The sequence below is a fragment of the Mytilus edulis genome, chromosome 9, assembly GCF_963676685.1.
Source record: "Mytilus edulis chromosome 9, xbMytEdul2.2, whole genome shotgun sequence".
NCBI lineage: Eukaryota > Metazoa > Mollusca > Bivalvia > Mytilida > Mytilidae > Mytilus > Mytilus edulis.
Genome location: NC_092352.1, coordinates 70,573,016 through 70,588,450, shown reverse-complemented (window position 1 = coordinate 70,588,450; position 15,435 = coordinate 70,573,016). Strand labels below are relative to the sequence as shown.

Genomic DNA, 15,435 nt, shown 5'->3' with positions numbered 1-15,435 from the left:
CCAGTTTATTGCCTGATCAGAGATGCCGTAGTGTTTTAATTTGAAAAGTAAGCGTTTGTGTGGCACTTTGTCGAATGCTTTGGCAAAATCCATGATAACTAAGTCAGTTTGTATATTTTTATCGTTGTTTTGAGCTAGTTGGTGAAAAGAGATATTACTTGAGATTCGCAAGATCTTTTTGCTCTAAATCCGTGTTGTAGTTCATATAGGATGTTATTTGCTTCAAGATGTTTCATCATATTGCTAGCTAGTATATGTTCAAGTAATTTACATGAGATACAGGTAAGTGAGATTGGTCTATAATTACCAGGATGATGTTTGTCTCCTTTTTTAAATACTGGTGTAACGTTTGCATGGTTCCAGTCTGATGGTACTTTGCCTGTCTCAAGAGATTTGTCAAAAATGATTACAAGTATGTCTGAGGTTATTTCGATGTTTTCCTTCAGTATTTTGCCAGCGATAGTATCTGGTCCTGTAGCTTTATTGGTGTTTATGTTTTTTATGAGTTTGTATACACCTTCCCGACTGATGTTAATTAGTTCCATTTTAGGGCGTGTACTAGCTTCTTTCGTTGGTATTTCTGTGTTAGTTTCTGATGTGAAAGCAGATTGAAATTGTTGGTTTAGTATGTTGGCTTTTTCAGAGGGGTTTGTATGGAGGGTGCCTTCGCTTCTTAAGGATGCAATGCCGGTGTTTTCTTTTCTTTGGCTTTTTATATAAGAGTACAGCTTTTTTGGTTGTTTGTTGAAGCAATGCTGATCTGGTTCTTTTATATCGATGTCAAAGATCATATTTTCGATGTATGCCCAGTATTCAGTAGATTATACATATTTTTTTTAATTTATGACTGTGTCAGGAAACTTCGACTGTGAATGATATCCAAAACGCAAGAATCGTTGAACAAATTGGTACAAAAAAACATCACTGAATTAAAGAAATTGACACAAGCACGAACTTGTTAGATTTATGGCCGTATAATGAACAAAAAAATCGACAAACAAACACATTTTATTATAGCATGTATAGAAAGCCGTTAGATTTACCAATGACTGTCGTTTTTTTTTACAAACAGCAAACACTCCCTATCCAAACAGGCACAATACCCTCAATGTAGTCATTAAACAACAACTTTGTTTTTGGTGAAGTTCGTGTTTTACATCATAATGACTTTCAACACTGAGTTTTCATTGTATTCTGTACTCATAATACTTGTGTGGCATACAATTGTACCAATGCATGATGTACATTTTCTTAATTTCTGGGGACTACAAATAATTGCTTAGAAAGCAAAATACATTTAGTGTAGGTATAGTGAAGAGAGTATTTCTCTTCGTTTTTGATGTTTACTATAAATAGGTTTCTAAAGGGGCAAATTTACATGTACATGTATAACAGTGGTTGCAAATTAGATATTTATTTAAGAGTTTGAAAAATTATATATTATGATTCCTTATAGTCCCTTATACGACATGTATATACATGACGTAAGCTTATTATCATAATATATTATAATATATATTTTACACTTGTTTATACCTCGCGGTACGAAGAACTTGTGACAAGAGGGTTTCATATGAAATAAAATTTAAAAAATAAAATCCTCCCACCCGCCCCATTTTTTTCAAAAATTTGGATGAAAATCTACTAATTAATTTTAGTTGGCCTTATTTGGCCTTTTTAACTTTTTTGGATTCGAGCGTCACTGATGAGTCTTTTTGTAGATGAAACGCGTGTCCTGGTATCTATATAACCATCATAACCATATACATTTGTAGTAAGGTCACAAAAAGCTAGGGATACATTCAAGATATATCATAGGACAGGGTCATAAAGCAAAATATTTTAACCATGTTATTAAACCTTCAATCACCTTCATTTATAGGCCTTGGTTAATTAAAGGTCAAACTCCAATAATCAATGCACAAATGATATTTTTATCTGAAATGAATCAAAATCTTCTTCTCCATCATTTTGAATTGGCAGGAATCAATAAACTAATTCATCAACGACATAATGCACTAATTAACAAGCCTATACATTTACATCAAGGAAGATTAGTTTATCATTTAAACAATACAACAGTCAGCTAACAAGAAAAATGTACAAAATGTAATATGATTGTCTGCTTAATAGTTGTAACAAACATTTAGCTACCTGCATCATCATGTAATTACTTTATATCTTAATCATGAAAATGCACAATAAAATCAAGCTGCTGGTACATTTAAATGTTATGATGTTATTTTATTCCAATGAAATGTCAAGTTCTATAACAAAGTTTCCAACCTGAGGTGGTTATGCATGGTAATGATGATGCTCTGTATAGATTATTATAATTACAAAAGATGCAATATATCTTTAGTCTGATTTAATTTTTAGTAAATGACTCATTAAATTCAGAATGGAAATGGGGAATATATGTCAAAGAGGCAACAACACGACCAAAGAGCAGAAAACAGCCCTAGGCCACAAAGGGGTCTTCATGTATATTAAAATCTTCAATTCAAACAGTCCTGTGTCATGTGTGTGTTACCATCATATATTTTCAATACAATAGTAATTACTTGAATGTTGTCTAGATCTGATATAACAATGTTTGAAAGGAGTAGGTCCGGTAAGGACTCATTTTGGCCTCAAATTTCAGTTTCATCTGACGAAAGATTTTGACCACTTTTTAAACATTTAAGTGTCTATTTCACTTGATTCAATTAGTTTATGTGAAAGATTGTAACTGATTAAGTCATTAAAAACGATCCGATTGAAGCTCAAATATGAAAAATCTCTCAAATATGCCAAAAAACGTCACTTTTCAGATTGTTTTTGTCAAAAATGAAAGTGGCCGCATCCGTGTTCATCCACAACCTTTATATATGTTATGTATTATCATAAAATACAACTTACATTGCAATATTAAGGATGAACACGAATGCGGCCACTTTCGTTTTACACGGAAACCGTCTAAAATTTAACTAAAATGATAGAATTTTGAAGATTTCAGTAATTTAGCATGACTTGATGGTGCTACAACCCGATATAAGTGCATTGTATTGTCAAAAACAGCCCATATTTATGTAGCAGAAGCATTCATCTGTCCAATAAATAACTAAAAGTTTACATTTTAACAATTTTGTAAAACTGTTATATTTTTGGGCCAAAAAGGGGCCAAATAAAAATATATGTGTGGTTCCAGTAACCCTACCGTCCCTACTTTTTCGGCTTAAAAATAGCCTACCCTAAAGATTTTATTGTCATTTTTCATTAAGCACTGTTAAAGTCAGAATGTTGCTCCCATAGACTCAATGTAAAAAAAAAACATAAAATAAAAAAAAATCCCTACTGCCTACCCTAACTTTTTTCAGATGTAACTGGAACCACACATACTTTTTTATTTGGCCTAAAGTACATTTCCTTAGATGATATGAGGATGACAAATGTAACAAGTTTCAATAAACAATAAAAACAAATCTGTTTTTCACTTTTTTTCTTAATCACTATCACACTTAAAAGAGTGTGAGTTGCAACTTATCATTCAGAAAGATGAAGGAAGTTATTTTTAGAAAATAGAGATAACTTTTATCTTTATACAAGTAAATTTTTAATATTGATGAAAATAACAAAAGTTATCTTCATGTAGAATTTATCAATTCCTGATGCCCCAATCACACTATCATTTTCTATGTTCAGTGGAGTGTGAAATTGGGGTAAAAACTCTAATTTGGCCTTAAAATTAGAAAGATCATATTATAGGGAACATGTGCACTAAGCTTCAAGTTGATTGAACATCAACTTCATCAAAGACTACCTTGCCCAAAAACTTTAACCTTAAGCGGGATGGACAGACAAACAAACAGACGCACATACCAGAACCATAATGCCCTTAATGAGGCATAAAAAGCACCCTTATCCCTTATTAGCCTCAAGGTGCAGAATATCATTATGTTTTGAATTCTATAGACCTCTGTCTTATTAGGTGAACAAGGTGAAGTTCATATTAAGAGAGAAAGTTAAAAGAGGATGAGGTACTAAGTGACTAATAAAAACTTTACCTTGGGTTGAGGCCTTTAAGAGCTGAATCTAAAGCTTCGGTTGTTTTGTCTGATGATTGTGACAACTGACGTGTTGTACTCAGGTCAGCACCAGGTGGCAGCTCATCATCTTCTGATTCAGGGTTACTTTGAGGTGGAGGCTTCTAAAAATAAAATTACAAAAAAATAGTATATATAAATTATAAAATATAAAACATTTATCACAGTCTGCAACAAAATCTTTTCTGACAGCTAGTTGGAAGACCAATATTCATACATTTCCCTTTTAAGTGTCTTAAAAATTTTGCAAAAAGTTACAAGTTGAAAAACTTTTCCTAGTCTGCGGCATAAGACTAGTGGCTAATGGTTAATGGTTAGGAATCAGGATGGTATTGACTGTAATCAATATCACCCTCTATGGATCCGTAGGGGGTCAGTAGTTAACCGTATAACGAATTTATCGCACACTACATTTTTTGTTGCATTTTGTTGAAAAAAAACCAATGAAACACAACAACATTAATAGATGACGTCACCATGAACGCGTCATGAACCCCCTATTTAATTTACTAACCCCATACGGTCTCATAGCGGTCACCATGTGACGGAGTTAAACCAATGACAATGTGATAATTTACCAGCGGTGCAATAATTTCATTTCAATGATTGACATGATTGAAGTGTATCAAATAAATAATTTTTTGAATTAGTTTGTCAGTCACCAATACAGGCCTAAAATATAAATACAATTTATTTTGTCTTTTAAAACTACTGTGGATTCATTAATATTCGTTGGATATCAACTTTCGTGGATTTCAAAGGGTACAGGGGAACCACAAATTCAAATGTTCAAATTTGCAAGTTTTTACTCAAACCAGTAAAATTGGTACCCTTGAAAATAAATGACTCCACAGTTCATTTTTTTTGTTATTTTCCATGTTTCTTTCGTGAAATGCAAATAATAATTTATAAATAAATTTAATATAGATTAGGTAGAGCTGAAGCCAATTAACTGGATTAACCCAAAAGTTTGAAAGTCAATGGTGTATACCTCACTTAAATACCTGGGGAGCTTTATTTGCCTGACAAACCTTCTTAATACATGTGCATGCATATAAATGTATAATAATATCTAAAATTATTTACATGATTAACAGATGATTTACCATACTTTAAGAAAAGTTTATGTTATAAGTCAATGTCAGTACTGAAGGCGTTAAGCACTATTTAATTCTAAAACTAATATATTTTTAGCCCAACTCATTATTAAAATTAAACTATAATCATGTTAATTCTAGTATTTAAAAAAATTAAAATCCTATCAATCATTCATATATATAATTAAAAATACACACATACAATGACATATGTGTGAAATTAAAAATAAAATACTGTGTGAAATAAAAATAAAATACAAATACTTTTAAATTAGATATTTAAAATTCATTAGATATCATAGTTATTGCACTTTTAAAATGTATCTTACATCAGCCTTTCATGTATTTGTTTTACATGTCATTGTATGTATACATGTACTAGTTACTTAGTGATAACTGCTAAAAATAGTAACTTCCAGGGGCGTAGCTACCCGGAGGCACGACAGCACGTGCATCCACGTCGTTTTCACAAAAAAAAAAAAAAGCAGAAGAGAGAGAGATGAGTTGGTCAATCGGAATCGGAGACTGTTGGTGTCTTTTCCGTCTATCCGGGATATTAGTTTGACAACCTAGTTACAAGTGTGGATGAATCTGTTCATTCAGAAAAAGATCGTAGCTCCGAAGTTGCGTGCACATTGATTCGGCATGCCAAAAAAAAAAAAAATGGCAAAATAAAAATTTATAAATTGAATGTTAAAGGAAACACTTATGTTGTCACTTTTTTAATTGATATGACATTTGGTTTCAAAATATTTTTTTTTTTGGAGATTATGACAAAATCGGAAGGTTACTTGTATCTTTTACAAGATTTTTACTTTTGAATTTGTAATACTCAGTCACTTAGATATGTAGTTTTAGAGCACTTTTTACAGTGTACAGTTCATCAGTTTGGAATGAGATGTACCAATCAGCATTAGAATTATCAGATCCCTTCGATATCGTTGAAAATATGCCGAGGCGATGTGGTTGACAGACTACCGGAGCCAATCACCCTGCAACCACGCCAAAACAGTATTGGAAAGTCTCATTATTTTTTGCGTTCATAGACCATATGATAAGGCAACTGGAGAGTGGAGTCGCGTCAAGTTATCAGAAAATCGCTTCTTTGTGCTGTTTCTGCTTCATCGTGTTATAGGAAATATCACAAACGAACAAATCTCAATATTGTCTGAAACATACGAAACTGACCTAGCATGTAATTTTGACGAATTCAATTGGGAGGTCGCTCGATGCCGAACACGTACGCTGGTTTATAACATCTCGCGAGTGCTACCATGCCATGATGGCCCTGAGATCTATCAGTCACGGTACTACGTATGTAATTGAAAACAAATGTACGATCAACAATGTACAACGAAAGTTACATAGCATTACTGCGTATTCATCGGGATTCAGTGTGAATGTTGACAAAGTAATAGAGAAGTTTATTTCTGCCCAGACCCGAAGAGCAGATTTTGGACAATTTTTAGTAAATTCTGTATCACAAATATGTGTTGTTTATGTATTACTATATGCAGAAGATTTATTAATAGTTTTACATTCATAAATTTTTATCTACATATAGCTCCTCTTTTAACCGTCCTATGACCGAAAACCGAAAAAAAAAAAATCTGCACAATAGGGTCCCAAACATTTTTCGCCTCGTTCCGCTCGGCGATAGTTGCTTCCACATCGTTTCTTTCTAGCTACGCCCCTGACTTCCACGTTACAGAAACCAACATGGAACTGAATATGACCAAAACTACTGAACATTGTCATATCTGATCCTATTATAGGTAACTGGTAAAGTGTGTCAGACCATAGAAACAGAATGAAGCAGGACACCTTTCAAAACATACTACATATATATAAAGCTCAACTGTGCCAAGCAATGATTTAAAAACTTGTGTGACAAGCTGCTTGACCATTTTTTCAGCCTAAAAAGTAGAAAGATAGAGTTCTATATGGGCTAATGATGTTGTTCTTGTATAACCAGTGATTTTAACAAATAAACACAATGTTTGATTAATATCTTTATTAAAACATGCCGTTTTCATTTTATCATATCACACATTAAATGCCCTTTTTCAGGATTTGCACCCTGCCCTTTTGAAATCCTAGCTGGAACACTGAATATCTAACAAATTTGAGTTTTTACTCAAATTTCACAGTCCACTGATCATCATGAACATAGAAAATGCAAAGCATTGTCAGTTTGTTTTCTACTTACAATGTATCATGCTTATGAGTTTAAATATATATTATATATCTTTTACCTCTTTTTTGAAATACTCCAAAAAGAATGTGTTAAACATGTTTAATGTTATCATGCTTATAAGTATTATAAATCATAACCAACATGACCAATTTGTTTTTGTAAGATCTATGTAAAATTGAAAACTCTCATTTTCTAAACTTATTAAATACATGTATGAATGAAAGAAAAGCAGTCATTTCGTACATGTAGTCATAGTGGGATACAACACAACTGGTACATTTTGTTTTCCTCTTGAAAATAAAACCAGATGCTCCACAGGGCGCAGCTTTATACGACCGCAGAGGTTGAACCCTGAACGGTTGGGGCAAGTATGGACACAACATTCAAGCTGGATTCAGCTCTAAATTTGGATTGTGATTAAATAGTTGACACAGCATAGGTTTCTGACACAGAATGAATGTGGTCTAATGAACTTAAAATTTTTTTTTGCCTTTGAGCAATTCACTATGCTGTTGAATATTAATCCTCTCCAAAAAATGTTTGAAGAAATTTTCTTTTTATTTATGAAATCTGAAATGAAAAAAATTGACCCCCCAATTTTTTTTTCACATCCCCCTTTCCCTTATTTCAAAACTGATCTCAATTCAAATTTCTAATGAAGTTTGCAACAATAACTACTCATTTAAATTCATCATAAAATATTAAAATGTAAAAAAGTGCTTGTTATTACTGAATGGTAAAGATTGTTTTAATCTATCAGTTGGTAGTAAAAGTGAATATACATTGTATATTGTATAAAACAATGATTTAAGTTGATTCAACTACTATTCTGGACAAAGAAAGATAACTCCAATTGAAATCCAATTGGATTTTCTTGCTATTGCACAATATTGTGCAATTAGATATTTCTTGCTATTGTGCAATACTGTGCAATTGAAAATATTTGCTATTGCACAATACTGTGCAATTGAAGATTTCTTGCTATTGCACAATACTGTGCAATTGAAGATTTCTTGCTATTGCTGAATACTGTGCAATTGAAGATTTCTTGCTATTGCTGAATACTGTGCAATTGAAAATTTCTTGCTATTGCACAATACTTAATATAATAATTTTGGATCCTGATTTGGACCAACTTGAAAACTGGGCCCATAATCAACCAGATGCTCCGCAGGGCGTAGCTTTATACGACCGCAGAGGTTGAACCCTGAACAGTTGGGGCAAGTATGGACACAACTTTCAAGCTGGATTCAGCTCTAAATTTGGATTGTGATTAAATAGTTGACACAGCATAGGTTTCTGACACAGAATGAATGTGTTCTAATGAACTTAAAATTTTTGTTTTCTCTTAGAGCAATTCACTATGCTGTTGAATATTAATCCTCTCAAAAAAATGTTTGAAGAAATTTTCTTTTTTATTTATGAAATTTCAAATGAGAAAAATTGAACCCAATTTTTTTAATCACATCCCCCTTTCCCTTATTCCAAAACTAATCTCAATTAAAATTTCTAATGGAGTTTGCAACAATAACTACTCATTTAAATACATCATAAAATATTAAGATGTAAAAAAACTGCTTGTTATCACTGAATGGTAAAGATTATTGTAATTTATCAGTTGGTAGTAAAAAGTGGATATACATTGTATATTGTATATAACAAAGATTTAAGTTGATTCTGGACAAAGAAAGATAACTCCAATCAAAAAAAAATCTTGCTATTGCACAATATTTTGCAATTAGATATTTCTTGCTTACTATTCTGGACAAAGAAAGATAACTCTAATTAAAAAAAAAATTGCTATTTCACAATATTGTGCAATTAGATATTTCTTGCCATTGCGCAATACTGTGCAATTGAAAAGACTTGCTATTGCACAATACTTAATATAATAATTTTAGATCCTGATTTGGACCAACTTGAAAACTGGGCCCATAATAAAAAATCTAAGTACATTTTTGGATTCAGCATATCAAAGAACCCCAAGATTTCAATTTTTGTTAAAATCAGACTAAGTTTAATTTTGGACCCTTTGGACTTTAGTGTAGACCAATTTGAAAACAGGACCAAAAATGAAGAATCTACATACACAGTTAGATTTGGTATATCAAAGAACCCCATTTATTCAATTTTTGATGAAATCAAACAAAAAAAAGAGTTTAATTTTGGACCCCGATTTGGACCAACTTGAAAACTGGGCCAATAATCAAGAATCTAAGTACATTTTTAGATTCAGCTTATCAAAGAACCTAACTGATTCATTTTTTGTCAAAATCAAACTAAGTTTAATTTTGGACCCTTTGGACCTTAATGTAGACCAATTAGAAAACGGGACCAAAAGTTAAGAATCTACATACACAGTCATGACAGTTAGATTCGGCATATCAAAGAACCCCAATTATTCAATTTTGATGAAATCAAACAAAGTTTAATTTTGGACCCTTTGGGCCCCTTATTCTGTTGGGACCAAAACTCCCAAAATCAATACCAACCTTCCTTTTATGGTCATAAACCTTGTGTTTAAATTTCATAGATTTCTATTTACTTATACTAACGTTATGGTGCGAAAACCAAGAAAAATGCTTATTTGGGTCCCTTTTTGGCCCCTAATTCCTAAACTGTTGGGACCTAAACTCCCAAAATCAATACCAACCTTCCTTTTGTAGTCATTAACATTGTGTTTAAATTTCATTGATTTCTATTTACTTAAACTAAAGTTATTGTGCGAAACCAAGAATAATGCTTATTTGGGCCCTTTTTTGGCCCCTAATTCCTAAACTGTTAAAACCAAAACTCCCAAAATCAATCGATATCCCAACCGTTCTTTTGTGGTCATAAACCTTGTGTCAAAATTTCATAGATTTCTATTAACTTAAACTAAAGTTATAGTGCGAAAACCACGAAAATGCTTATTTGGGCCCTTTTTGGCCCCTAATTCCTAAAATGTTGGGACCAAAACTCCCAAAATCAATACCAACCTTCCTTTTGTGGTCATAAACCTTGTGTTAAAATTTCATAGATTTCCATTCACTTTTACTAAAGTTAGAGTGCGAAAACTAAAAGTATTCGGACGACGACGACGACGCCAACGTGATAGCAATATACGACGAAAAATTTTTCAAATTTTGCGGTCGTATAAAAATCTAAGTACATGTTTAGATTCAGCATATCAAAGAGACCCAAGAATTCAATTTTTGTTAAAATCTAACTTAGTTTAATTTTGGACCCTTTGGACTTTAATGTAGACCAATTTTAAAACAGGACCAAAAATTAAGAATCTACATACACAGTTAGATTTGGCATATCAAAGAACCCCAATTATTCAATTTTTGATGAAATCAAACAAAGTTTAATTTTGGACCCCGATTTGGACCAACTTGAAAACTGGGCAAATAATAAAAAATCTAAGTACATTTTTAGATTCAGCATATCAAAGAACCCCAAGGATTGAATTTTTGTTAAAATCAAACTAAGTTAAATTTGGACCCTTTGGACCTTAACCCTCTTGCTGCCGACCGTTTTTCAAGGTTGCATTTCATATGCCGGAAAATACGACAACTCAACGTCTGTGACGTAACATGCCAAACAACAACGTCATTCGATATATGACGTCACGACAAAATGACCACTACATTTGGGACCAATTGGAGAAAAACATAACCCTGTTTATTCTTCCGTATTTTAATTGAAAGAGATACAGCATTGATAAGAAGCTTGCATAAATTTATCCATGGACATATGTGTCCCTCCGGCACTGCCGGTTTGGACATATGTGTCCCTCCGGCAGCAAGAAGGTTAATGTAGACCAATTTGAAAACGGGACCAAAAATTAAGAATCTACATACACAGTTAGATTCGGCATATCAAAGAACCCCAATTATTCAATTTTTGATGAAATCAAACAAAGTTTAATTTTGGACCCTTTGGGCCCTTTATTCCTAAACTGTTGGGACCAAAACTCCCAAAATCAATACCAACCTTCCTTTTATGGTCATAAACCTTGTGTTTAAATTTCATAGATTTCTATTTACTTATACTAAAGTTATGGTGCGAAAACCAAGAAAAATGCTTATTTGGGTCCCTTTTTGGCCCCTAATTCCTAAACTGTTGTGACCAAAACTCCCAAAATCAATACCAACCTTTCTTATGTGTGTCATAAACATTGTGTTCAAATTTCATTGATTTCTATTTACTTAAACTAAAGTTATTGTGCGAAAACCAAGAATAATGCTTATTTGGGCCCCTTTTTGGCCCCTAATTCCTAAAATATTGGGACCAAAGCTCCCCAAATCAATCCCAACCTTCCTTTTGTGGTCATAAACCTTGTGTTAAAATTTCATAGATTTCTATTCACTTTTACTAAAGTTAGAATGCGAAAACTAAAAGTATTCGGACGACGACGACGACGCAGACGCCAACGTGATAGCAATATACGACGAAAAAATTTTCAAATTTTGCGGTCGTATAAAAACTAAGGACCATTTATGTATAATTGCTTGATCTCTGATTTCGTTTTTATTTTGTTCATGTATGTCATGTATGTCTTAAAAAGTGTTTTTTGTGTGTGAAAGTATTTTGGATGTAACAAACTTGTTTTACTTAACAATAGTTAGTTGACAGTAAATATTTGAATTTAGTTGATTAGTTTAATATAATCCTTAATGACATAAACATGTTAATTAATCATGTTAATAAAGTGAGAGTCAAAAACACTAAATCTACAATCTAAAATTAATTATGCCAATTGTTAGCAGATAAAATCTGCATGTACAAAATGCACATACATGTATATATTTGTAATAAAAAACTTAGTCAGTATATGTTTGTTTATTTTACAAATAAATTGATAGGAATTTTCATAATCTGTTGATATGAATTCGAAATGTAAACAAATTAAAATTACATGCAGATAATGAATGTGGCCTATGTTGTGGGGATCAGAACAGACTTTTAATCTCACAATTAAAGTCACTTTTCAGATATTAATTTCCATTATTTATTCTTTTAATATGAATGGCTAAGTCTATTGAAATATATGTTCAAATATAAAAATTTTAACCTGAGATATTATTGATTTATCTGGAAATAAAATAAATAAATTATAATATATTCCATAGATAAGAAAGGTTCAATACATATTCTTTCCATGCAAATTATGAAATTAGGGTAGCATCTAGTTTACATGGTCAAACAGGCTATGAACAAGTAACTGAAACTAAGTACAGTCCTCTGATTTGGACTAATAGAGGTTTACATACATTGTATATATAAAAATATTGACACCGTATGTTTGTGGCATAACATTGTGGCCACAAGTTAATTTTTTTCTGTTTAGTATTAAATTTATATTAAGATCCATTTTGTTACATCTTGTGATCAATTTTATTTGGCAATCACCAATGGCAGTCAGCAGGGTTAAAGAACATCAGTTGTTCGACCTGTTAGTCAAATGCGTTTTGTTTAAATATACTTTTTCACTTTTTTGGTCTTTCAGAAAATGTTGTTTGTGCTGTTTTTAGACCCTTCTACAACGAAATTTGTTTTACATGCACACATATAAAAATTGCGGTTTTTATCCAACGCAATCATAGGTTTGAATGTAGTTTTCAATTTAGACTCGTTTATCATGTATATATGTATATATGTACATTGATGTATGACTATCTCACTTCTGATACTGATTTCTCAACTCTGAAAATACCAGCACCTTTCATCCTATGACATGTTTAATTCATTTTTCAGGAACTAGGAATATTTGACACATTCTTTCCAGGACCAAGCAATAAGTTTTAATTTGACAAACCAAAATCTACGGCAATTGTATATACGAAGTTGAAAGATAAACTCAATGCATGGCACTTTAATACTTAGACAAAGATGAGCAACAAACTCAATCTATGGCTCAGCCATTTATAAAGACAAAGACAAACAACAAACTCAATCTACATGATCTATGGCACTTATTTAGAGGAAGATAAACAACCACTACTGAATGACAAAAAAAAACAACACATTTCAGGCACTAAATATCCATCCTAATATTAGTTATACACATGTATCTGTATCAAGCAGAACATGAAATAAAAAGCTATGTTATTATGCATGCAACATTAATAATCTTAACTGAATTTAGTTATTGGGATGACAGGTACAAATGTACTTTATTCTATTCTGAAACCTTCAATGAGCTGTATGTTGTTGCGCGCAGTACCCTAGCTTTTATGTTCTTTTGATAGATTTTGACAATTTGCAGATTCAAGGTCCACACAAATCATAAAATAGCAAAAGGACTTTTGCAGTTACTGTTTTCGCAGCTTTATATTTTGATATTTTCATCAACATTTATATACAAATGTATTACCCATTTTCCACCCTCATAAATATTCCCTTCGAAAATGCATGTACCTCAAGGAATGATAGAATCAATATCTATTTATGATCCTATGTACAAATACATTATAGTTATGATGTTCCATGCAACAGCTGTCTTAAATATAGGAATAGTCTTTAGGAATTACCACACTTATTTGCCTGGAGCAAAAACATGATCATGGTAATTCCAAAATCTAGTTTCCATCAACATGATCAAGTTTCTTGATTAAAATTTATAAAGTTAACATCATTTGTTATGCACAACTGCAACTATAAATGTTAATTAAGCATTGTTTCAGTTCAAAACATGTTCAAAATAGTTTGTTTTGATTTTTTTGCATCAATGTTTTTGATTCAGGTGGTCATGTTTTGGGACGTTGTAACAGGAACAATAAACGTTTGATGTCTCACCTCATCTGAACTGCTAACTTCTCCATCTTTTACTCTATGTCTTAGTTCTGACATTTTGCCACAACTTAACTGATCAAATAAATCACAAAGTGAATTAGGTCTAAAGTGTTTTATATTTAGTTATGTGCATATCATCTGCTAGTCTCGTTGAAAACGAGAGCGGACTTTGTACAACACAGAGTTAACTCCCATTTCAATGCAGGTGCGCGGGCTTTTTAAAAATCTTTCAGCGTTAACTAACATAGCAGGAATCTTCTTTCATCATAATATTGATGACTATGTGCCGTGCATGCGAGTAAAATTTACAATTATATATTTACATACAAAATTAAATAAAGAAATAATAACTTGTTTTTGATTTTCACTGTAGACCCTACATATAAGCATTAAAAGGAATCATAGGCGGATCCAGGGGGGGGGGGGGGGGGGCCTGGGGGCCCGGGCCCTCCCTTTCGTGGGAAAAATTAGGTTGATTATATAGGGAATCATTGAAGCATGACTGGAGCGGACCCCCTCTTAGGTCAGTCAGCGCCCCCCCCCCCCCCCTTAGAAAAAGTTCTGGATCCGCCACTGGAAATGGAAACGCGGCCGACTTCAAAGAAAATATTATGATGCATTTCTTGCTTAGACCGGGTAATAATTACACCTCATCGCTCTATTAAACTGGCTCTTTACTTATCTGGTAGAAGTTATCGAACGTGGTCATTTAATCTGACACTAGTTATCTCACTTGACAATGATATTTTTTTCTTCTTAGGCATGATTCTGTACAATCTAATTAAAAACCGATCTCTTATCGCTCCCGTTTTCTGATATGTCAGAGGCGGATTTAGGGGGGGGGCAGGGGACCCGCCCCCCCCCTTTTTGGTAAAAAATTTGGTTGCTTATATATAGGGAATCACTGAAGCGTGACTGGAGCGGGCCCCTTTTTAGGTCAGTCAGTGGGCCCCCACTTATGCAAATTTCTGGATCCGCCACTGTATGTCCCACTCGATTGCATGGTTTCTGTCTTGTTAACTATGCTTGGTGTATATGTAACAGCCACTATGTTCCGTCAGTTACTTTGTTCCGGCGGAACTTTTCAACTAGTTATTTCATTCCGATGGAACTTTCCAACTAGCTGTTTTATTCCGAGTGCAGTCGAAAAGTTCCGGAAAAAGTAGCTAGTTGAAAATTCCCAGAACAATGTAACTAGTTGAATAGTTCTGGCGGAACAGAACAACTAGTTACATCGTTCCGAATATATCATATTTCGTCCTTTTTGTGAAAGAGG

The 15,435-nt window shown here is 32.8% G+C and overlaps 1 protein-coding gene across 1 annotated transcript in view; it reads right to left on the bottom strand.

The window, feature by feature from the left end:
• LOC139488936 (phosphatidate cytidylyltransferase, photoreceptor-specific-like) overlaps positions 1–14,323 on the bottom strand; it is a 34,669-nt gene extending 20,346 nt beyond the window's left edge. The window contains exons 1-2 of the mRNA XM_071274919.1: positions 14,163–14,323; positions 4,047–4,189 (exon numbers count right to left, since the gene is read on the bottom strand). Of these exons, the coding sequence (XP_071131020.1) occupies positions 4,047–4,189; positions 14,163–14,216 (197 nt within the window). The 5' untranslated portion in view covers positions 14,217–14,323. The remainder of the gene's footprint in view (positions 1–4,046; positions 4,190–14,162) is intronic.
• Positions 14,324–15,435: the final 1,112 nt, after the last annotated feature.